This window comes from Callospermophilus lateralis, chromosome 9 (genome assembly GCF_048772815.1).
Source record: "Callospermophilus lateralis isolate mCalLat2 chromosome 9, mCalLat2.hap1, whole genome shotgun sequence".
NCBI classification, from domain to species: domain Eukaryota; kingdom Metazoa; phylum Chordata; class Mammalia; order Rodentia; family Sciuridae; genus Callospermophilus; species Callospermophilus lateralis.
The window spans coordinates 6,161,360-6,186,805 of NC_135313.1; the positions used below are offsets into that span (position 1 = coordinate 6,161,360).

Sequence of the window (25,446 nt, forward strand, 5' to 3'; positions counted from 1 at the left end):
CAGTCAGTTCACATTCCTCTCCCTTCACAGCATCTCACAGACCTACCAGCCATTTCTCTGTCTTACCACAAGCAATATTACCAGCTTCTCTCCATAACTCAAGGTAACCTCCCCTCTCCCAATTCCCTTCCTTTCTTTGTTTTTTTGCAGAGCTGGGAATGGAACCAAGGGCCTTGCACATGTTGGGAAACTGCTCTACAGGCCAGCTTCTCCACTCCTCATTTCTGGAAAACCACTTATTCTCCATTATTTTGCCTAATGTACAGAAGCTAAAAATCATGCAGTGCTGAAGGATAAGGTGTGAGCCACCTCAGTACCAAGTCTCTGAGGAGTATCACTCAAAACACAAGCAAACCAAAGGCAAACCCCTGCTTGAGAGTCCAACAGAAAGAGTCAAAACATGAGTGTATTCCTTGCCAGCATAACAGACTGACAAGTAATACTAAGGAAGTCCTTCAGGTGGGAAACAAGCAACGTCATTCAGTAGTTTCAACCCACCCACAGGAACATAAAAGCAGCAATAATTGTAATCACTTTACTATAAAAGACAATATGAATGCACATTCCTTCCCCTTTGTTCTCCTAATTGATCTTCCAAACAATTCCAGAACTCAGTTTATTTGTGATTGCAATAGGGGCCCTATAGCAAGCATGAAAGTCATGCTACCAAGGAGGCAGGTGAAAGCAAAGATGATTTGGGTTAAGAAATGACACCAGGGTTAACCATGATCCAAAAGAACAAGTGAAGAGAACCAGGAATGATAGATAAGATAGCGATTGTAACAAACTCTATCAACATGTTCTTGTTCTACTTCTCCAGATTCATTACAACATGCACATTAATGTAAATAGTAAGACAATGCAAGATGGGTCATCTTAAATCAGAAATGGTTATTGGAGTTAAAATGTTCAGATAAGTGCAAGAACCACTCAGAAAATAACTGCAAAAAATAATGGGAAAATGTCATTAATGGTATTAAAAAGCTATACTAGAACAATATTCACTTAGTGCAAAGAAAGCAGTGGGGAGAAACAGAACAGCGAGGAAAAGAGTGCGGGTGGGTATCCATGAAGAAAAGGAAACTGGCAGACATAAACCACTTATATGAATAACAGCATTAAACATAAATGTGTTAAACAACACAACCAAAAGACAAAGCTGGCCATTTGGTAGAAAATCTCAAACATGACAAGACATGTTTGAGATTCAAAACCAAGAAAACAGATTTAAAAAAAATAATATATGCATGGTAAAATAGTAGGGGGAAAGATCATGAAAAATCAACCATAAAATAGTGGAGTGGCTAATATTTTTTTAAAAATAGACTTCTAAACAAAAAACACTACTACATGTAAGAGGGCCACTGGGTGGCAAGCACAGAGGCCCTTAGATTATCCAAGCACAATAATCTAAGCACAAAGCAAGCAGAAGGATAACAGAGCACAGAGGAATTGTTCCACAGCACAATTGAGAACCTCCACAAAACAAAAGTAGTGGAAAAAGTACAAACTTGACCAAACCTTCTGCTAGGGCAGGAAAGAGAAGACAGAAGCCTTCAATAAGTCAAATCAGGCCTGAAAGAGGGAATGTTACACCAAGCATACCAAAACAAAAACGTTCTAGAATTGCACAATCTGACCCATCATTGCCCATAAATTACACGGCAGATCCTATGGGAAAGTTCTGGGAAGAATCAAACTACTGAGACTGCTCCAAGAAGAAACCCAAAAACTGAATAGGTCTACAGCCACTGTAATGATTGAATACATAATTCTAGAACTTCCCACCAAGAAAAGCCCAGGACCTGAAACCTTCACAAGGAAATTCTATCACATATGCAAAGAATGGACCCCAATTCTTCACAGCCTGATCTGCATGATGGGAAAGTAGGGAGCACCTCCAGCTCGTCCCCCAAGTCCAGGGAAACACTGACACCAACCAGACAAAACCTTCACAACAAGACAAAACTTGCAGTAGCTTTTCTGCATGCAGATGCAGAAGTCCTGAAAGAAATACTATTGGACTAAATCCAGTAACATGTAAAAAGCATGGTAAGTGGGGTTGTCCCAGAAATACAAGCTGGCCTTGACACCTGAAATCAATTCACTTCCTGTCACTACCACATCACAGAAGAAAAGAAAGAACATGCCACGTGTTCATCTCAGTAGACACAGAAAACACATTTGAGAAAATGTAACATCACATGTCTGACAGCAATACTCGACAAACTAGGAGTACATGGCCATGTCGTCAACCTAGCTGGGGTCTCAGCAGACCTCCAGGCCCACTGCCACAGCAGACTGCACACTGTCCTCATCAGATCAGGAACAAGAACAGGAGGACTGCAGGCTCCTTTCAGGGTCTCACTGGAGACTCCACCAAGCAATTAGGCAGCAAAAGAGAAAAAAGCCTCCAGACTTCAAAGGCACTAGCAGAGCCACCTCAGTAGGGACACAACTTGACCTTCCATTTACACCCTCAATCTTGCTGAGAATTCAGCTAAAACCTTTGAACAAATGAACACATTCAGCAAGAGTCCAGAGCAATACACAAAAGTCAACTACTTCTCCTTACACCAGCAATGAGCAATCCAAAATTAAAAGAAAGAACACAAGTTGATGTAAAGCACCATCGGAAGAAATAAATTCCTTAGGAATGATTTATATTTATACTTAAAAGGACAGAATAGTGTTAAAAGATACTAAAGAAGACGTAATTACTCAGAAAGACACCCCAGTACATGAATCAGGCTATTATCTTGTTGTGTTACGATGGCCATATTTCTCAAAGAGACCTACAAATTTAACATGATTCTTATCAAAACGCATGAGGTTCTTTTTAATTGGCAAACAAATCCTAAGAGTCCCAAACTTTAAAGGACCCAGCATAGCCCAAACAACCTTGAACATGAATGGCAAGTGTGGGAGATTCACACTTCCCAATTACAACTTGACTATAAAGCTAGAGAACTTTCAGGGTGTGGTCTTCCTTTCAGGGCCCGATGAAAGTTCTGTACCAGATGGTGGTACACAACGGTGTGTGTACTGATGCCTGTGGGAAGCCATTCTCACGTGATTGGGCACCTCCCGGATTGGGTGTGAGGCATTCTGGCCAAACTGTGTCGGAGCTATCCCTACCCTCTCCAGGTGCCAGAGCCTGTCCGTGTGGGGGTGTGACTGACCACTGACCCTGAGGCCAATCACTGACCCTGACCTTGGAATGCTGCCCCCCTCAACCTTCATTGGATGGAATTTTCCCCTGAATTTCTTGTCCCCCAATAAAAGGTCACTCCCTGGCGTGCTCTCTCTCTCTCTCCTGCTAGCCCTGATTAAGCCTTGCTGCCCCACTGGGTGGTTCGAGGTGAGAGCCAGAGAGGTGAGAGCTGTCTCGGACCTGGTCATAGAAAAAGGTAATTGAGTCTGTGTGTTTTATTTTGATCTCACTAGTTAACTTCTATGCCATGAACCTCCTTAATGAAACCAGCGTGCTGGTTGCCTGGTGGAATACCACCAAACTCTACACTTGAGAATGGTAAATCTTGGTTATGTGTATTTTATCACAATAAAAAAATGGCACCAACACCTGGAAGAACAATCTGGTCACACCCCAAAAGTAGAAACATGCAGCGAGCGCACAATCCAGAAATTCCACACTTAGCAGCACACCCAACAGAATGGAAAACACATGTCCACACAAAACCTGCCCACAAGTGTTCACGGCAGTTGGCTCCTAGTGGCCAGAACGTGGAAGCAACCAAAACTCCTTCAGCACACAAGCAGATTTAGAAGGGTGGCACACCATGGCCCTGAAGGTTATGGGCAATAAAAACCTGTGCTCCCCACAGCCGAGCCCGACACTTATGCTGGGGGAAGCCAAACACAAGTGTGCATTTTCGTTCCTGTGAAGAGCAGAAGAAGCAAATCCATGGGTCACAGGGGTCAGGAGCCAAAGAGGAGTGACTGGTAACAGTCAAGGTGCTTCTTGAGGGGCATGCCTGAAAGTGCTTAGGTTGACAGAGTGTGCCCTAATCTAAGAATGTAAAACCAACAAACTATACACATTAAATGAGTGAATTGCAGAGCCCATGAATCACTCTCAAAAGTTCTTTCTGAAAACCATTTAAAATAAAAAGAGCTCAGACAACACCCCAAGGCATGAGGAATACAACTTTCAAAGCCAACTCTTCCTGGCATTATGTAAATTGTTAGCCAACTTTCTGGGTTTTGCATGTTCATGTCCAGCACTTTGTAACAACCCAAATGCGTTCCAGCTCTTAGTCACTCTTACATGATAACTTATTAACAGAAACACTGCTGCCAAAACCCTCCACGTCTGATAACCTCCAAAAGAACTAGTCATAAAGATAAACGGGGGATGTTGAAAGAAAAGCCAGACTTTACAGACACTGGCCTACATCATGAACATTAAAAAGTGCCTGTTAACGATGACTTGCACTTTGGGATTCTGTGCCCCTGGCTTGCCAGGAATCCACCTTGGGCTCAATCAGGACATGCTGAGATGTCAGCCTGCAAAAGTGTCTCCTGTAAAGTCTGGCCCTCACATTCGCCTTGATGCAGAGAGTCAGTGAAACACACTTGGCATTTATTTAGAGTTGACATTCCCAAAGATTGACATTTTTCTCTGCCATTTCCCCCTGGGTGTCAAAAGAGACCCTAATGGAGAACCACAATTGACAAGACTGTGGAACACAAGAGGAAGAACTTTCTGTTGGTATGGAACCAGGCTCCAAGGAAGAGAGGGCCAGAGCCACCAGACCCCTGTCCCTCTGCAAAGCACGGTCACATGCTGTGTGGGGCACATGGATCCTCAGCAGCCCTGTGAAGGGCTGAGACTCACACAGTCAGCGCCATTTTCAGAGGGCTTCCCAGTAGCCATGGCCACAGGTCACCTCTAGCTCAGGGCCCAGGGGCAAAACAGAGGACAGAACTGGGAGGATGGTTTTGACCTGCACCTGTCCCTCTGTTTGGATGGGAACATTCCTAAGCCTCCTGCAATGGTGGTATGACTGTCCCCAGATAACCTAACTGAGCATGCCTCTTCCTGTTAACACACAACGCAGCAGGTGTTATAGAAGTGTGGAGGGTTCCTGGGGACCTCTGGGAGACTGGCTCTTGGATGAACAATGCATTGAAAAGGAACATTCTGGGGTGAAAGACAGGCGGGGGCTGACTCCTTACAGAGGGTAACTATGTGTATTTTTTTTTACTTTTATTTCTGTACTTGGTTCGAACCTGGGGCTCTCAAGCACTGAGCTACATCCCCACCCATTTTGGGGTTTTCATTTTGAGACAGGGACTTCTTACTTTGCTGATGGCCTCACAAAGTTGCTAAGGCTGGCTTTGAACTTGCCATCCTCCTGCCTCAAACTCCAAGTCACTGTGATTACAGGTGTGTGCCATCACGCCCAGGATTGATTACATTTGTGAGAAAGTCTCCCAGATGATTATTTTCCCAGGTTACTCTGGGTCCTACCTCAGGAGGGCATCTACAACCACTGGCCTTAGACCACGACACCTCTCCCACAAAGGCCAGTAAGGATGCAGGGCCACACACAGCTCTGCCACGCATCCTCCATAGTTATGAATATCCCTTTAACACTACAAACCCTCTTAATGTGGGCCATTGTAAAGAGGCCTCTGGACAGATGTGGCCCACAGGTCACCTCTAACTCAGGGCCCAGGGGAAAACCAGAGGACAGAATTGGGAGGATGGTTTTGACCTGCACCTGGGTCAAGCCTTCCCCTCTGTCTGGATGGGAACATTCCTAAGCCTCCTGCAATGGTTGTGAGACTGTCCCCAGACAACCTAACTGAGCGTGCCTCTTCCTGTGGCCAGGCAAGGCTTCACTCAATTGCTCCCCCTCACCTGGGCCCCAGGTCTTCCTGTCCTGCTACCTACACCTGGCTTCCCCTTCCCACCACCATCCTGACAACCCTGCCCAGCGAGACTGAGGGACAGGGACAGAACCTGCCCACAAGACACAGGGCAATCCACGAGGAACCAAACCACCAACCTGGGACAGGACACCATGCTTCTTGCAGTTGGTCCCTCCAATGAAAACCATGTTGGGCATGGCTGGCCTGGGGAACTCCAGCACAAAGTCGTACCTCAGCAGCCACACGGGGTCCTTTTGATACAAGGCAGACAGGCGCACTTCTCTCCCGAGCAGGCCTGAGGCGAGCTCCTCGTACTTTGAATACAGACAGTGAAACAGATAGCTCTCCAAGAAGTTAACCAGGAAGTTGGCCACGCGTTGGGGAAACGTCATGTGGGCTGAGAACTGAGTGTAGCACCTGGGGATGTAAGACACGGGGTTCGGGCTTCCGCCCCAAGCGTGCTCCAAGGAACACGGGAAGCCCCTGAAGAGGTACACAGAGGGCAGACCCAGGTACTCGGCCAGGATCACACCACAGGGCAGGGCCGGGTCTGTGAAAAGGGCATCGAACTTGCTCCCCTTGAGGAAACTCAGGGTGCCGGAGTCCTGCAGGAGGCTCTGGCAGTTGAGGAAGTACATGTCGATGACAACCATGTTATTCCTGTACTCTGTCTGCGCAGCCGTCAGGAAGGATCTCTCAGCAAAGTGCTGATTCCCAGCACCAGCCTCACCACCGTGCGTCTGCAACTTAGAGCTTGCCCAACGAATGGCCTTCTGTGCCTTTCACTTAATGCACCCTCCACAATAACTGAGGACCCCCAAAGCCTTGGTGCATGCGGGTCAAGTCTGTGCATGGGAACGACGGCAGAGATTCAACTGACCCAGTTTTAAACACTTCCTCAGCGTATTTAACAGGATAAGCCCATTATATGCTAACATAATTACTTTTTTGAAAAATAACTACATCTCCCCTAACATACAGAAGTAGAAGAGGGGGACATTCGGTTACGTCCTCACAGGCCCTTTAAAACCCGGCCTCAGAAGGCCAGCTGTACTCCCCTGTCTCCTCCTTCAGTCACTCTGCTGCAGTGTCACACACAGGCTCTATGGCACCCTCAGGAGAAGGTGAGCACAGAAGCAGCAATGTCTCAGTGCTATTCTGACTAGCATTCCACTCTACGCTCCCACTACATGGGGCACAGAGATTGACAGGGTTCCTACACTTTGAGAACCTCTGGTGTAGATTAGGGTTGGAAGACGTCTACTATAAAGGCTCGAATAGAACACCTTTTAGGTTTCCAGGCCATCCTGTCTCTTTGGTAATGACTCAACCCTGCCATTGTGGCAGGAGTGCCACCGCAGATGATAGTAACACATGGGCTGGACGTGTTCCAGTAACATCAAGCCGTGGGCTAGAGTCGGCCTGTGGCTATCTTTTGCCAATCCCTGATGATGATGATAATGGAGATGGCAACTCCACGTCCACACAGCGTGATCACTCCCTTCTTTTCAGGGCTGCTCGGGGCCTTTAACCTCACCTTCCCTCATTATGAAACAGCCCAGCGACACTCCCAAGCCCCTTCTCTCCTTCTCCAACCAACCTATTGCTTATTTACTGCCCTTCTCCTCCTTCACCCACCGCCCTATTGCTTATTTACTACTTGTCTCTCCATTCGTGGGAGCGCCTTAAGGGCAGGGACAAAGTTTGCTTTGTTCCATGCTCATCTCCAGTGTCCACAGCAATGTCTGACATACAGTAGGCTCTCCATCAATCTTTGCTGAATGAATAAATGAGCACTGGGTTGGCCTGTCTGTCTCAATCTCACACCCCGTGTTCAGTCTTCATTGAAGTCAAGAGGATTCCCTCGTGAACCAGGAATGGGCCAAGACCACATGCTCCTTTTCAAGGAGCCGGTCCCTCCTCTGGAGCACATGCCCAAGGAAAACCCAACCCTCCTCTTACACACTCTAGGTCAGCACAGAGCACTCCTGGGGCGAGAGGTGCAGCAAGCTACCCTCACTGGAGCCAATCCTGCTACACCAGCAGGACGTCCACAGGTCAGGTCATTCTGACCCCAATAGAGTCATGCTGAGCTCAGGACTCCAGGGCTGCATCCCATGGGACTGCCCCACTTCACATATCCACAACTCTGTGTGACCTGCCTACACACCAGAGGTGCCCATACTCACTTCCTGTCCTCAGTCCTTTACTAGAAAGTCACACAGAGCAAGGAAATGGCCGGGGACTGGATTACCAGCAAGGGTATTCCACAGGATGAGGATGAACAGCCAGATGAAGCAGCAGCTTCTGGGGTGGGTGAAGGGGGACAGGATTCCCATGTTCCTCCCGCGGGGCCGCAGCCTCCCTGCCTTCGGCCACCTGAATCTCTCTGCATCCCACCTTGTTGTGTTTCCTGCAGGCTTCCTTCTGCAATAGGCATGAGTGATTGAATCTCTGGCCATTGGTGACCAGCTCACCCTTCAGCCCCTTTCTCCTCTCTTCCCTCTAATCACCTGCTTGGTTCCCCTGGCAGCTGACCCCGCCTTGTGGGCTTTCCAAAATCCTGCATCGGCTAGACCCAGCTGTGGTTAAAGGGGCTTATTATGGACAACAATTCCATCTACCTCTATCCTCCCAGCACGTAGGAAATTATAAGGGTTTTCAGTGCTCTGCGTAGGAAATGGGAAGAAATAACAAAGATTCATTTCTCATTATATACCACAGTGTCACAACAGGTAATCTGTGGCTTGCCTTCAGGAAATTAAGACTGGAGAAATCTGAGTCTACTCAGCACGGGTGGCAGCCCTGGAGTAAGAGTCAAAAAGCCTGGTGTCTGCTTCTGCTCTGGTCACCCATCAACCAGTGGACAATTCATATGACTTGCAATTTCTCAATATAGTCCAAGGGTCAAGGTTTCACATTTGTTCTGCCTGTTTATGGCACTGCTGAGAGGGTGCCCACAGAACAATAGGTGTGGAAAGGAGGCTATCCCAGTGAGAGGTTGTTCCTGGAATTGCTGGAACAGCCTCACCCAGATCTAGTCACGCACATTCGAACTGGCACACCAGGGCCTGTCCTAACCTGTGACTTTGGCACTAGATGCAAGCTGGGGCCCTGTGGAGGAGAAGAGTCCTGAGGAACAGATTGAAGGGCCATCCCATGAGTAGGGATGGCCCCACTCATCCAGCCAACATGCATATTCATGTTCAAGCATGCAGAGACAGCTCTGTCTGGGAGGGGCAGCCTCTAGGGCCTCTCCTAGGGGAGAGGTGCCAGCAGGGTGCCTATTTACAGTGACCAGTGACAGCAGGGTGCCAGCATCCTGATTTGGTTCCCCACACAGCAGTGAAACCCAGTGAGGACTGCAGAGGAAGCACAGTGCAGGTTCACCTTCTGGGGCACACAGCAGCTAGGCAGGGTCCCTTGCCATCAGAACAAGTACCTCTGGAGAGAGAATGGCTCCGGCTAAGGAAGGAGGAGCAGGGGGGCTCCAGCCCTAGGTGCGCTGCATGGAGCCTCCCACTCTGCTGAGATTCATGGTCTGAACCCTTCCAAGCAGATCTTGCTCTGTAAACCAAGTGGCTTATGATCTAACTCCAAGCAAGACTGAAGGGCCTAAGGGACTTGTCAGGAAGGAGATGAAGGACAGGAAGTAACATCACTTGACACAGCATCACCAGAATGGTGCCCTGCAAGCTACGTTGGTGTTTGGATATTCTTCTCTGTTGCTCCATGAGATTTGAGTATCCTCTTTCTAGAATGAGGTGTGTGTGTGTGTGTGTGTGTGTGTGTGTGTGTGTGTGTTCCACATTGGGCATTAGAGAGAATAATCTGACATGTCTGGTAGTCACAAGAGAAGGCCTGCCCTGGAGGCTGGTTCAGCCTTGAATGGTGGGGTCTCAATGCCCTTGGTGTGCAGACAAAGGCCGGCCTTTCCTCAGATCTACTGCAGACCAGTGGTGCAGGCCTTGGACATAAATCATTGCAGTGAGAACGCAGTTCCTGGGATGGAACCCACCTCTGTCTGAGGAGCATATTCCCCAGAGTGAAAGGAGGTCTCCTGGCACTTCAAGGAGAGAGGAGATGTTAACATGTGCTGGGACTATTTCCAGCAAGAGCAGAGAGGGGGCTGGAACAGTGAACCCTGGGGAGATGTCCACTTCCTGGGTGCTAGTCTTCTAGATGCTTGAATTGCCCCCAACCCATGACAAGGGGCTAGGAGCTATAAGAGCTCATAGGACCTGCAGAACATTGATGCTTGAATAAAGAAAGAGGCTGAATCCAGGATACTAAAATGGCAAAATCAAATAATTTGCATCTTAGTAAACAGTTTTAAAAATAAAACTTTATGACAATATATCCATGACCATCCTGCTCATTGGGTTACATAGATAGTGTACATGATATTGGCTGCAATCTCTTTCACTTGATTGGGGTTATATAACTGTGCCATCAGAATTCTCTTGGCTCAGGTCCAAAATGATCAAGTCTGAATCACATATGATGGTACCAGGCTGTATGGAGTGATTTGCAATGGGCACCTTCCTACTAGGGGCTATGTCTATGACTTCCCCTGAGACTTGCAGCAATGTCACAGGTGGTCCCAGAGCCCCTAAGCAGTGTGGAGGGGCCTAGGCCAGTAACGAAGCCATAACGGAAGGACTGCTAAGAGGATGCAGAACTTTCTCTCACTTTGTTTATTATAGGCACCTTGGGATACCAGGGATGAGAAGGAGGCATGACAGGGTTCTAAATATTTAAAAACTCATGCCATTGGACTTCTTGCTGCCCCTGACATCTTCTCAGCTCAAGACATTGATCAGTTCTCTTTACACCCTTTACTGTTGTCTCAGACTATGTTTCACAATTCGTAACTGACTAAAGTCTGCCTTTCTGTTAGACAACACACTCTGCCAGGAAAAGCCATGCTCATTTGATGATGGCCACATCCCAGCACTCTGTAGGTACTGCAGCTTTCAATAGATTTTTTTGAATTAAGGATCCTTCACATTAAATAATGAAAAAAGAGTTAATTGATGTTATTCTGTACAACCACCAAAACCAACTCATGTCTACTGAGGGGTTAAAATAAGTTCTACTCAATGTATGTAAAATACATCAAAATACACTCTACTATCATGTACCTCTATAAAGAACAAACTTAAAAAGAACTAAGAAAAACATTTGAAGAGACTAAAATATTAAAACATCATATGGAGAGAATGTTTATATGCATTAGGCTTAGAAAGACCTAAACAAGTTAAAATATAGAAACCATTCAAAATAAATTTAACAGGTTGAATCTCCAAAAGTGAAAGTGACAAAAGGTGAAGAATAATCAATATAGAAATATTTTCAGCACATATAGAAAAAGCTGTCTTAACGTAGTACTCAAAAGGTTTATAGCAATTGTTACAAAAAGATATATAGCCATATAAAAATGATTTTAAAATGTGATTCTATGATTCATAAAAGAAAATGCAAATGATCAATACATCTATAAAAATAGGAAGTGAAAATTGAAGCAGCTACACTCAGTACTATTGCCCCCCCAAATTAACCAAATTTTAAAAGTTGGACAACATCTTGAGCTGGAGGGTATGGGAAAAGTACAACTCTCATATATCATTGATCTTAGTGAGGTGGCTCAAGATTATCAAAATATAATATGCCTGTACCTTTTGACCCAGGCACCTTTCTCCTAGGGCACTAGTCTACTGAGATAAGGACATGAATGTAGAAATAGCTGAGTTCAAAGAAAGTATTTACGAATGTTTGCTACAATGTTGTTCACGAGAGCAAAGAAAACCCTAAATATCTATCAATACAGATTGGTTAAAAAAAACTAAGGTACGCTCAAAATAAAGAAATTATATGATTACTAAAAGAACATGTGAAATCTGTGATTATTGACTTTTAATGATATCTATGATTTATTTGCAAGTGAAAAATGCAAAGTAAAGAACATTGTGTCTAGCCTGACACTTATTCTATTTTAATGAATAAGTGTGAGAGGCTTCAATCCTGTCCAAGTAGACATCTCAAACACTGTAATTGTCCAAACAGGGATTAGAACTTCAGAATGGCCTGAACAGAAGCCATCATTATATCCAGCCAGCAGCTCCACCTGTTAGTAGAACCTGGTCAGCAGACCCACCCAAGATAAATGCAAAGGCAGAGGACCAGTCATCCAGGAATATGCAATATGCCTGTACCATTTGACCCAGGCACCTTTCTCCTAGGACACTAGTCTACTGAGATAAGTATAGGAATGTGGAAATAATTGAGTTTAAAGAAAGAATAAGCCCTTCCTGCCCAGGGTGGTATTAGCTGGCCCTTTCAGAATTATACACTAGAAGTACAGAACTATCCCTGCCAAAGAACACCCCTAAATTCCACAAGAGGAGGCTGTCTCTTCCAATGTGTAGATAACAATACAAAAATGCAAGTATTACAAGGAATCATCAAATCATGACACTGCCAAAAGAAACTAATAAAGTTTCAATAACGGACACCAAAGAAACCAAGATTAGGAAACAACTGACAAAGACTTCAGAATAATACAAAGTTCAACAAACTATACGAATATATGAACAGAAAATTTAATGACATCTGGGAAACAGTACATGAAAAAAGCAAATTGGACAGTAGAGACATAAAAAAGAGCCAAATATAAATCCTAGACACAAAATAAGAACCAGATGTGAATCCAAACACAGAAGTAATAGGGAGACACTGGACTTGAATGACACATAAGACCAAAGGCATATAACAGAACATTCCATTCAGTGTGAAGAAAATGATCTGGAATTAGGTAGAGGCAGGGGTTGAGATATCTGCAAACACACTGAAAACCACTGAATTGTATGTTTTCAAAATGTGGACTTTATAATATGTGGATTATAGACCATTTTTTTAAAAGAATGTCCAGATTTTGAATCAGGCTCTCTCGTTTACCAGAAGTATAACCATGGGTGATTCAATCAACCTCTGGTGCCTCCGTTGCATCATCTGCAACATAGGTGCTACAAATAATTCTGACCTGTTAGAGTCTGTAAACAAGTCAGGATGGCACCTGGCATTTTGCAGAGGGAGTGGTTTGTGAAGTAACGCCAGCGAGCCATTAAGTGTGGAGATTCCTTATTGGTTGACTGCTGTATCTAGTTTATGTTAATTAAGATAAGCTGTGTGGAATGTATATATACCCCTCCTGTCCTACAATAAACGACTCCCACTCCTGCTGTATCAATGTACACAAGTTGCTCGTCACCACACCCCCCCACACACACCTCTGTTATTTTGCTGCAGCCCGACTGCGGCAGATGGTGGCCCATTACAGGGAGCCCCGGGACACTCAGGGGTAAGTGACGAAAAAAAAGCTGCCTGTCCATAGATAGGACGGGAGCAAATCTGCTCGTCCCTAGGCAGATAGGGAGAGAGGAAAAATGGCCATTTTGAGAAAATGGAGAAGGTTGATACAGTATGTTTGTGTCTTGTTTTGTCTTGAAATGTTGTATTGTCTTTGTGACGAAAATATGGAAGGGGTGTTAAGTAAATTACTAAGGGAAGGAGGCACCCCAGTGGAACCAAGAGCAGTTAGAGCATGTGTTGATGGAAGCCCGGGAACTCTAGTCAGAAAAAAAAAAGAAAGTTCAAAAGAAGAAGGATTATCAGGAAAAAAGTTGCAGCAAAAGGCTATTACTGAATACTTTTTGTTACCGGAGGGTGCGTGAATCGGCGCATGAATCGGCGCACAGCTGCCACATGCGTGAGCCGGTCAAGGCACAGCAAGGACTTTCCAAGCAGCGACAGCCGGCTCTTCCCCCGCCCCCTGCCCGGGGAGTGGGACACCACTGCGAGAGCCCAAATCCAGACCTGACCAGGAGGCACAGTCTCACAGGCTCTTGCTCCCTGTGCCCAGTGGCAGTTTGAGTCCGGAACACTCCCCAGACTCTCCCCAGGGCCATCTGGGGCTGCCCGGGACACTGCAGGCAGAAGACAGCTTGCGCCCCTGAAGTTTGATCATTTCCAAGGCCAGTAACTACAATGGTTCTCCCACACCTGGAAGCTAATGAGTAATGAGCACTATTAAGGCTTATTTCAAATGTAAAAAACCTTGAGATAAAGTACTAAATTGTTCCGAAGGTTGTTTTCTTAGTGGAATACTACAGGCTTTTCTTTAGCATCATTGCTGGAGTTCCTGCCTTCCTCCCAGTGCCGGTGAGGACAAGGGTGAAAGAATTTCCAGTGTTGCTGAAAACCGGACCAGACTTCAGATCAAGCTAGCTGCCTGCAGAACTTACCTGGACTGTGAGTTAATCTATTGAGACACTGCTTTACCTGGACTGAGACAACAAACTGTAATCTACAACAAATTGTAACTCAGTATCTTTGCTAACGGTGTCGTTGCTGGTATAATTTTTCCAAGGGCTTTTTGCATGGAGCCATCAATTGGCTTGGTATTGTGGCATTTTGTATCCTCCCCTTCTGCTTGTAGCAGATTATTTATGGTGTTTGTGTAAAAACCACTATGGTCGTTATTTAAATTAAACAAAAGGGGGAAATGTTAGAGTCTGTAAACAAGTCAAGATGGTGTTTTGCAGAGGGAGTGGTTTGTGAAGTAACACCAGCGAACCATTAAGTGTGGAGATTCCTTATTGGTTGACTGCTGTATCTAGTTTATTTTAATTAAGATAAGCTGTGTGGAATGTATATATACCCCTCCTGTCCTACAATAAAAGGCTCCCACTCCTGCTGTATCAATCTACACAAGTTGTTCATCACCACCCCCCCAGCTATTTTGCTGCAGCCGGACTGCGGCACTGACCAAATGCAGCATTATACAAATATAACATTTGTTATATTTCCTTTGTAAATTCTCCCTGGGAAGACATGTCACTCACCAATAGTTTCAGTAATTCATGGGAGGCTCACAACCAGAGGAGAATTGTTGACATCTGATAAAGGTGTTTTGAAGAGAGTTTGAAGGCATGGTTAATTTACCACCACTGTGGAGGTTAGAAATGATCATGCTTGAAAGTACACATCATCCACTTAATAATGGCTACTGTCAATTCATTGCCATATACCAGACAGTCTGCATGCATTATCATAGTTCATCTGGATAGCAGCTCTGTGTGGTGGTACTGTTTTACCTCCATTCATTCAAATTAGAAACTGAGGTTTTTACCCAAGGGTATGTAACCCTTAGGGCTGGGGAATCTATGAACTCAAGATTGAATGACTCCAGGATCCAGATTCTCAAAACTATATTGAACCATCTTTTAAAATACTCCATGTCACTCCTCTCATCTTGTAAAACCTAATGGCCCAGCAAACTATGGGGACCCTACTTCTCCCTTCCCTGACACTGAGAGGTCTTTGAGAGCAGATCTGGATTTTAGAAAAGTAGTTGCTTAAAAGACAGGAAACTGGCAAATATTTCCACCATATTATTCCCCAAGGCTTTTTTAACTCACCCTGAGGGCTGGGAACATAGCTCAATAGGTTCAATCCTAAGTACTGCAGAAAGAAAATAAAAAGAATCAATGAACTCATCCCCAAAGTGGCTAAATTTGCTGGCCACAGGATTCACATGGAGCAAAATGCCCTTCCTCCTCTCTAAACAATCCTCTGAAGCCAATATTCTTTGGCACTACCATCTACTCCATGTTTTCATTAATCCACCAAATGGTACCAACACCAGGCAGGTGTTATGGCAACATAAAGCCAAGATGGCTCCATCCCTCATATGAGTTAGAGCGCTGGGAGGGGCGACAGACAGTCTGCAGACAAGTTTGGTAGAATTTATTAGTTTTCATTATGATAAATACTAGGGGAAAAAAGTGCACCATTTATGTATTTGAGGCTTAGAAAGACCTACACAAGTTGAAATCTAAAAAAAAAAGAGAGACAATGTTAACCAATTGACTAACCAAAAATCAAAATCATCTTTGACAAAAGATGAACAGCCAAGAAAAAAAAATTTGCAACACATACAAAAATAAAAAGTGAAAGTTCTTGTGTTCCTAATATTCAAGGGGCTTATAGCAATTAGTCCACAAATCAGTACACAAAAATGATTAAAGAATGTGAATGTGTAATTGATTTACAAAAGAGGAAATAGAAATGGCTAGTACACCATGGAAACAGGCAGTGAAAACTGAAGCAGAATCAATATTTTTGCCCAGAAACGTAACGGAATTTTCAACATCTGATAACACCCAGAGCTAGAGAGGACATGGAAAAACTAGAGCTCTCATACACTGGTAACCAAAAGGTGAGGCTGTTCAAAATGTTGAAAGCCATCAATTGATCAAGATGTTATATGTACATACCATTAGATCCAGCAACCTTACTCCTAACACTAAACTACTGAGATTAAATTAAGAATATTAAAATCTTTGAATTATATTAAAAATATTTAGTTTGGTCTTAGACTAAATATCTACCAAAATTGGTTTCTTGAAAACACAAGAGTGCATCCAAAGTAAAGACAATAGGCAATTTCTAACAGAATATAGTACTGGCTTATAAAGATGTACTTGATTTACTGGCAAGTGAAAAATGCTAGGTAAATAATATTATGTCCAGCCTCACACTAGATTTAATTAAGTAGGTAACAGAGCTTTCATTAGATATATGCATATTTATAAAAAAATTTCCACAAATTGGGAAGATGCATAAAAAACTGTAGAGTATTTTCCTGTAAGAGATAGCATAAGAATAGCAAAAAGGGAAGTTTCATTTCTTACTGTGCTTTTCATAATTTTTCCAAAAAATAGTATTTTAAAATGCTGCTCAGAAATTACATGTGAATACATCTGTTATATCCACATACACACTCACTGAGGGCAAATTTACAGAGATTGTTAACCCACAATTAGATGGCACAAAATAACCTGTTGAACCAGGAAGAAATTCCAAACAGACCAACTATAAATAATGCATGCAGCTCAGGAATGAATCTTTCTTAACACCCAAAGCCAGGGTTCCCTCCGTGTGCTAAGGGAGACACACGTACCTTGGCCAGTCGCTTCCCCTGGTGGCAGTTGATTCCACCAATGAAGATCATGTTGGGCATCACAGGTCTGGGATAGTCTAAAGCAAAGTCAGTTCGCAGCAACCAAATGGATACTTGACTAAAGAGATCATATGGTGTGACAGGGGCTTGGAGAATTTCAGAGGCGATTTCCAAGGTGGTTTTTAAGAAATATGGGCAAAATAAACGCTCCCCCAAGTGGTTTATAAGGTTCTCTACTCTCTCCTTGAAAGTCATGGCATCTGAGTACCCAAAATAAAGTCTGGGAATGTAGGACAGAGGACTGGGGCACTGAGCACCTTCTTCAAGGTAATGGCAGAACACTCCCCTGGTGAAGACCACAGATGGGAGTGAAAAGTACTTGGCAATAATTAGACCACACATGTCAAAAGGATCCAAAAACACTGCATCAAAAGAGCTCTCCTGTAAGTATTCTACTAACTTCTTGTCATTAAACAAACCCCTACAATGGGTAAAATGTAGTTCAAAAAAACCATTGGATGAACCAAATAATGTAGACAATAAACGTTGGTCCGGATTTTTCATTTGAGTCTCAGCGAAAATTTTGAACACATGTTCCAAGTCCTCCAGAGTGTAAGAAGTTGAATACGTCTTCACCGTAAAATTCAGTGACTGTCCCAGTTGCCAACTCACCTCTGGCATGACAGCAACCACCTCATTCCCTCTGTGGACGAGTTTCTCCACAACTGACCGCATGGTAAACCAGTGGCTGCCATCCATGGGCACCACCAACAGCTTGCCTGCCTGGGCAGAGTCAGATGCCAGCAGCAGACACACACACAGAGGAAGGGCGGCAGGCAAAAGAGCAGGAGCCATGAGATGGCTGAGCCCAGAACAATCCAGCTGCTTGGATTCTATGCTCAGGGACTACAGTAGGCAGAAGAAGTACAGGCACAAAATCTGTGTCAGGAGAGGGTGTGTAATCAAAAATTCATTAAAATAATTTACACCCACTGTCAATTGTTTACTCAGAAGAGCAATAATAAATGAGCAGCATTTGCTGAGGTATCTACTAGTCGGTTTTCCAGAGAGGAGTAGCTTCATGATCTCTGCCTTGAGGAGAATCATGCCCTATTGCAACAACATGACTTTAGAAACAGAGTCACTAGGCAAGGTGTTTGGACCTAGAGGCCTCAGAGAGATAAAAATGAAAGTTAATTTGACTAAAGCTTACACTTATCACATTTATCCTAAAGCAAAATGTGGATTTTATCTTCAGATCAGCAAGGGCCCTTGCTGAGAATTGAAGTGGCATTCCAGGTTTCAAGGAAACACTGGCGGCCTGAGCTCCTCACAGGCATTGAGTGCTGTTCACAAACCACTCTGCCGTGGATAGGCATTGCTGCTTGACCTGTTTTCTCTCTCACCCTTCTGAGGCCTCTGAAATGCTAACATGAGGCCAACAACATGAGGCTACATGGATCAGTCAAGGGATTTGGTGGAAGGTGATTATCATCTGTTTTATTTATTTTTGTATTTACTAACTCTTTATTATATCAGGTCAATGAATTCTGGAGGTTTATTTTTGTCATCCATAAAATGGGGAGAACATGATACACCTTGCTGCACTTTGTGAAAATCAGAATTAATCCATGGCTACTCAATATTAATAATAATTATTAAATGTATGACTTTGCTTAGCAAAATATATGTAACTACCTATCATTCATTACTCTGCTGAAGGCTGGAGATTTGTTTGTTTTTTATTAGAGCTTTATAGATTTTGGGTCATCCCGGCAAACTCAGACAGCATATAAATCCATTCCAGATCATGATCCCCTCTTTTCTCTCCCCGTTTTCCCTCCAGTCCTCCCCTTTTTGGTTCTCCTTCCTCTACTCTACTAGACTTTCTTTCACTCACATATTTATTTATTTATATTTGATTGGTTCTCTATATTATCCTATCCTTCCCTCTCTCTTTCCTTTATTTTACTCTAGCTTCTACATATGAGAGGAAACTTTTGACCTTTGAGTTTCTGAGTTTGGCTTATTTCACTTAGGATGATATTCTCCATTTCCATCCATTTAACAGCAAATGCCATAATTTCATTTCTTTTTATGGCTGAATAGGATATATATACATATACATATATATGTACCACAATTTCTTGATTCCATAATTTAGCTACTGTGAATTGTGCTGCTATAAATATTGAGGTGGCTATATTGATGTAGTATGCTGATTTTAGATCTCTTGGGGAAAATACCAAGGAGCAGGGCAAGCTGCATCATATGGTGGCTCCATCCCTTATTTTTTGAGGAATGTCCATACTGTTTTCCAGAGTGGTTAAACTAGTCTGTAGTGCCACCAACAATGTGCAAGTGTACCTTTTACCCTACATCCTCACCAGCATTTATTGTTATTCATATTCTTGCTCATATGATCATCTGTTTTAAATAATTTCCCTTGATATGTCCAATGCTGTGGATAGTCCACTGCCCAAGCTTGCCAGAGCATTCTGATGAAATGCCTTGTTCTTTCTCACATGATTTTAAGTCCTAGCCAGGGATTTAAGCCTCTGCTAAAAGCTCACCACAATCATCAAAGGACTGTCATTCAAGAATCTATGTACTGTCATCCACACTCTACTGGGTGCCCCTTGAGTCATGGGATATGACTTAATGTTTTCACACTCTTCTAAAGGATCCACACTATGGCTTATACATAGTACAATACACACAGTACACAAGGAATATTTGTTGCATTACTTTGTGGAAGTTTCCAGATACCTTCATGAGTGAACCTGGTGGTCCTTTTCAGAGAACACCCTGAAAAGCATTTAGAGAGGAATTCTACAGCCAACCTAGGTCTATCGTCCTAGTTAGAACATACCATGGCTTCTTCCAGGACCCTAACTGTTCTTCGACATTTGTTTCATCAACTATTACCTTTGTCACTTGGCCACTTTCAGATGATTGTCCTTGAAAAATAAAAATGATTAGAGTGCTGTCTGCAAGAAGGAAATTTAGGACAACTCAGGCACCCCTCCCCCTTGAAAAATGTTCACCCTGTATCTACCCACTGTCTAAAACATCCTTTTGTAAACCCCAGAACTTAGAAATAAGCCTGAAACAAGTTTATGGTCCACAGAACTTAATAAAGTCCAAATTAGAAGGATAAAAAAGAATGTTTCACTCCAATTGTGCTACCCCACTGCCTACCCCAAGTTGGCACATCACCAGTTGTGAAGGATTTTCCTGGGGAAAAGAGAAAGACAGTCATCCAGCTATCCTAGCACCGCAAGAAGCTTCCCAGGAAGCCCATTTTTGTCTCTTCTCACAGAGAACATGGAAAGGTATGTCTAATCTACTTGTGGTCAGGTAGAAACAAAAAAGGAGGCAGAGGTCATAGGGCTCAGAGAAGATCTTGGTGGTACCACAGTTTGCTGCCTGTTGCGGCACTTGATCAGAGGTATCTGACAATCCCACTGAATACTCACAATGTTGAGCTCCTTACCTTCTGAAGCATGAAGGAAAATCATCCTACCTTGAGTCCCTAAACTGGGTGTCCCAGCCCAACCACAGAGTTGTCCAATGAACCTCCAGGGCAGGAAGTTATCCTCCTCAACCCATTACAATAACCCATCAGTAGGCTGAAAAGATATTCTCACTAAACCCCTAAAAATATGTCAAGAGAATCTGATTCTGCTATAAGGTCTTTTGAACATGGAAGATGGTACAATAGCCAATAGAAATGAATAATCCATCCATAATAAAACTGAAGTGAGACATCAGGCATTGAACATTTATTACTATGTACATACCAATATTATTAATTCTTGTATTGGTCAGGATTTTACAAATCTAAATGATTAAATCCCAATTTAAACTGCCTAGACATGCTGTTTCGTTACACAGTGTTTGGAAATATATGCTCCAATAAACAAAATAAGTCATTCTTTGGTTTGAATCCTAAAGATCTAGTGTTAATGGCTTGGCCCCCATGGTGATGCTCTTGGGAGGTGATAGAACCTTAGAGCGGTGGGGGAGCTCAAGGGAGGTCCTTAGGTCATTGGGGTGTGTACTTGAAGGGCATTGTGAAATGCCAGCCCCTTCATATCTTGCTCTTTGCATCCAGGCTCCTGAGGTGCATAGCTTACCCCACCAATGTACCACTAAAACCAGAGATACAAAGTGATGGGACCACTCAATGTGAGACTGAAAACTTTAGACCCAGTAGCCAAAAACAAATCTTTTCTCTAAATAGGTTAATTGCCTTGGGTATTTCATAACAGTAACATGAAGCTGACTAATACAAGTAGTACAAAAATCATGGAACAAATTACTTGCAGAGGCAGAATCTCAAAAAAATCATAAGAGAAATTAGAAATATTAGTAAATACAACATAAATGAAGAAAGTCCAAAGATGCACTTTACCAACAAACACTACAAAATTGAAATATAAATTGCCTGGGGAAAATAGTTTCAAAGATAGCAAAATGCCTGGGAATATATTTTAAGAAAAATGCTTACATAAATAATATGACATTTTACCAAGGGGCATTAAAGAATATATGTGAATAAATTAAATGAATATATGTGAATAAATTAAATGTATTACATTATCCTAAATTTGATTATCCTATATTTGATTGGTTTGTTTTTATTTCTTAGAATGAAACAAAATAATTTTCAATTATATGAAGGAGAATACATTAAGAGAAATTCAGAAATAAAAAAAATATCTATAAGTATTGACTTACAGATATTAAAACTTACTAAAAAGTTACTTAATCAAAACATGGTATCACAGCATGAATGGGTAAATAAGTGGGTAGGACAAAACAGAGTTCAGAAGCAGATTCAAAGAACATAAAAAATTAAAACTTGATAAAGATACATTTCAATTCCATAGATAAAGAATGGAATTATTCTAAAAGTTGTGGGACAATGGACTATACTTTGAGAAAATAATTAAAATTAGATCCTTATTCTGTATAAATTAAAGATCTCACTAAAAATAATGTCATCAATATTGGAGGACTTTATTGTTTATATATGCTAGACCTGAAAGACGTAAGCATTTTGAAATCCAGAAACCAGTAAATGGAAGTTAAACAATTTAACTACTTAATGGGAAAACACTGGAGTCTGGGGCTGTAGCTCAGTGGCAGAGCACTTGCCTAACACTTGTGAGGCACTGGGTTTGATCCTTAGCACCACATAAAAATAATCAAATAAAATAAAGGCATGTTGTCCATTTACAACTTCAAAAAAAAGTTTTTAAGTGAAAATACTGTATGACAAAGATGAAAAACAGCCAATGAAAAGTTATTTGCACTATACATATTTAAAAAGGTTAAGTGTTGATATTCCTAATTCCATTATAAAAAAGCAAAAAACCCTGTTTAAAAGTATTAACAAATGTGAATATGTAATTTACAAATGAGGATATGCAAATGGCGAATATATCTATGAAAATAGAATGTAAAAAGTGCAGGAGATACACATAGTATTTTTCCCAGAAAATTAGCACATTTTTAAATTATAAATTTGTAAAGTTAACAAACTTTTAAAGTTTGACATCTGATGCTACAAAAGGTATGGCAAAACTATAACCACAACATGGGCATACACATGTGACATATGCATACCATCAATCTCAGCAACTCTATGTCTACGATGCTGGCCTCCTGAGATAAAAGCAAAAACAAGGAAATATTTGAAGGCAAAGAAAATATTTTAAATGCTTACAAAACTTCTGTTCATAAAGTCAAAAGGAGAAAAGGCTTCATTATCTATCACCATTGGTTCGGTAAAGTAAGAAAGATACAAAGTAAAGATTTTAATGCTATCATCAAATGAAAACTTTACATCCATACCCACTGGCTGCTGAACATGTCAAATATCTGTTGGCAAATGAAAAATGCAAGCTCAAGAACACTATGTCCAGTCTATTATTGCACATCATTTTTTAAAAGTAGATATAAATTTTGTATTAGATATCTTCATGTACATGAAAATTATCAAGAAATTGAGAAGATGCAGAAAAATACTAGAGCACTTTTCTTTATTTTATTTTTAAAATATTTTATTTTTTTAGTTGTAGTTAGACACAATACCTTTATTTTATTTATTTATTTTTATGTGGTGCTGAGGATCGAACCCAGGGCCTTGCACATTCTAGGTTAGCGCTCTACCGCTGAGCCACAGCCCCAGCCCAAGAGCACTTTTCTATAGGAGGAAACATAGTATTAAATAAAGGAATGTTTTGCCAGCATAGGTATGAGACACTATTAAAATGTGACCTTAAAAAAATAGAAAAAATACGACCATAATATTATATACAATTATATCAATTGCATATATGCATGGATTAATGAGGTTAGAATTCTAATGTTTGCAAACCTATAGTTAAATAAATTGAAAAAAAATAATTCATGAAGCCAGAAAGAAACACCAAGTATGACACATGTAAATAACAAGTCACTGTTGAGAAAAGTTTCTCTTTTTAACATTCAAGGCCAAATTGTTCTCAGTGTGCTAAAGAAGAGACAACATACCTTGGGTAGTGGCTTCCCCTGGTGACAGTTGATTCCACCAATGAAGATCATGTTGGGCATCACAGGTCTGGGATACTCAAAAACAAAGTCAGTTCTTAACAACCAAATAGATATTTGGCTGATGAGATCACCTATTGTGACAGGGGTTTGGAGAATTTCAGAGGCAACTTCCAAGGCAGGTTTGAAAAAATAAGGGCAAAATAAATGCTCTTCCAAGTAGATTAGATGGTTCCTTACTCTCTCCATGAAACTCAAATCATCTGAGGACATCGAGAAAAATCTAGGAACATAAGACAGAGGACTGGGGCACTGTGCACCATCTTCAAGAAAATGGCAAAACACTACCCTGGCGAAGACCACAGATGGAAGTGAAAAGTATTTGGCAACAATTAGACCACACACATCAAAAGGATCCATAAACACTGCATCAAAAGAGCTCTCCTTTAAGTATTCCACTAGCTTCTTGTCATTAAACAAACTCCTACACCGTGAAAAAGTGATGTCAAAAAATGCTTTGGACGAACCCATTGCTGCACTATACATACTTTGTTCTGGAGTTTTCCATTGAGTGTCAGCAAAAAACTTGAATCCTTGGTCCAAGTCCTCCAGAGTGTAAGAAGTTGAATAAGTCTTCACCGTAAAATTCAGTGACTGTCCCAGTTGCCAACTCACCTCTGGCATGACAGCAACCACCTCATTCCCTCTGTGGACGAGTTTCTCCACAACTGACCGCATGGTAAACCAGTGGCTGCCATCCATGGGCACCACCAGCAGCTTGCCTGCCTGGGCAGAGCCAGATGCCAGCAGCAGACACACACACAGAGGAAGGACGGCAGGCAAAAGAGCAGGAGCCATGGGATAGCTGAGCCCCCAGCAATCCAGCTGCTTGGACACAAAGCTCACAGAATATAGCAGGCAGAAAAAGTGCAGACACTTAAATGCCACAGCACTTAGTGTGTATTCATGAATTAGTAAAAATGTTTTATGCCCACTGCCAATGATTTACTCAGAAGAGCCTTGATTAATGAATAACAACTGTTGAAATACCAGGCTTGTATGTTTTCCAGGTTTAGAATAGCTTCTGATCTTTGTCTCATAGGAACATGTGCCAGGTAACACAATATGACTTTAGTCACAGAATGACTAAGCAATGGGTAGGGACTTGATCATCTATAAGGATTAAAAGGCAAATCTTAACAAACATTGCATTTTGGAATTTGTCTAAAAGTAAAATTTGGAGACTCTGGTGAGAATGTGTTAGGGTCTGTAAACAAGTCCGGATGGCACCTGGCATTTTGCCAGAGGGAGTGGTTTGTGAAGTAACACCAGCGAGCCATTAAGTGTGGAGATTCCTTATTGGTTGATTGCTGTATCTAGTTTATGTTAATTAAGATAAGCTGTGTGTAATGTATATATTCGCCTTTGGTCCTGCAATAAATGGCTCCCACTCCTGCTGTATCAATGTACACAAGTTGTTCATCACCCCGCCAGCTATTTTGCTGCAGCCGGACTGCAGCAAGAATGAAGTGGGAGATCCAGCTTCACAGGAACTTCTGGAAGGGTCTTAGTCCCTACCTGCTCCCTAACAGTGAAATTGTGGTTCATCACTGATTATATCTCACTTTCTCTTGACCTCCAGAGCAGTAGGTCATCACCTAGTCAATGCTTGCCTCAGTATCATGCTGAATGCCTTTGACTTTCCATATGATTTCATGTCCTAGCCAGAGATTTAGAGCTCTGTTGTGGGCCATAACCTGTGGAATCTCCTTCAGGGATACTTAGATTAAGTGCTTCTCTCCCAAACTCTATGAGCATTATTTGTGCTCACAGCACATATATTCTTCATGTTCTCAACCTCCTTCCACAGGATCCACACCATGTCCTCCACAGAGAGAATACATAGGGTCGGTTTGTTGTACTGGACTCAACTGCTTTAGGCAGTTTTACAAACCTTCACAGGTGAACACAGTGGCATTTCTCCA

At 42.4% G+C, this 25,446-nt stretch overlaps 1 protein-coding gene and 2 pseudogenes across 1 annotated transcript; all 3 read right to left on the reverse strand.

Moving 5' to 3' along the window:
• Window positions 1-3,782: 3,782 nt before the first annotated feature.
• On the reverse strand, window positions 3,783-8,338 carry LOC143407244 (UDP-glucuronosyltransferase 1A6-like). Its single transcript, XM_077110275.1, has 3 exons — window positions 8,153-8,338; window positions 6,036-6,638; window positions 3,783-3,899 (listed from the first exon to the last, which is right to left on the reverse strand). The coding sequence occupies exons 1-3, from the start codon at window positions 8,336-8,338 to the stop codon at window positions 3,783-3,785; spliced, it is 906 nt and encodes a 301-aa protein (XP_076966390.1).
• Window positions 8,339-8,378: 40 nt separating this feature from the next.
• Window positions 8,379-17,776, reverse strand: LOC143407245 (UDP-glucuronosyltransferase 1A8 pseudogene; annotated as a pseudogene).
• Window positions 17,777-23,419: 5,643 nt separating this feature from the next.
• Window positions 23,420-24,319, reverse strand: LOC143407126 (UDP-glucuronosyltransferase 1A9 pseudogene; annotated as a pseudogene).
• Between the last annotated feature and the right edge of the window lie 1,127 nt (window positions 24,320-25,446).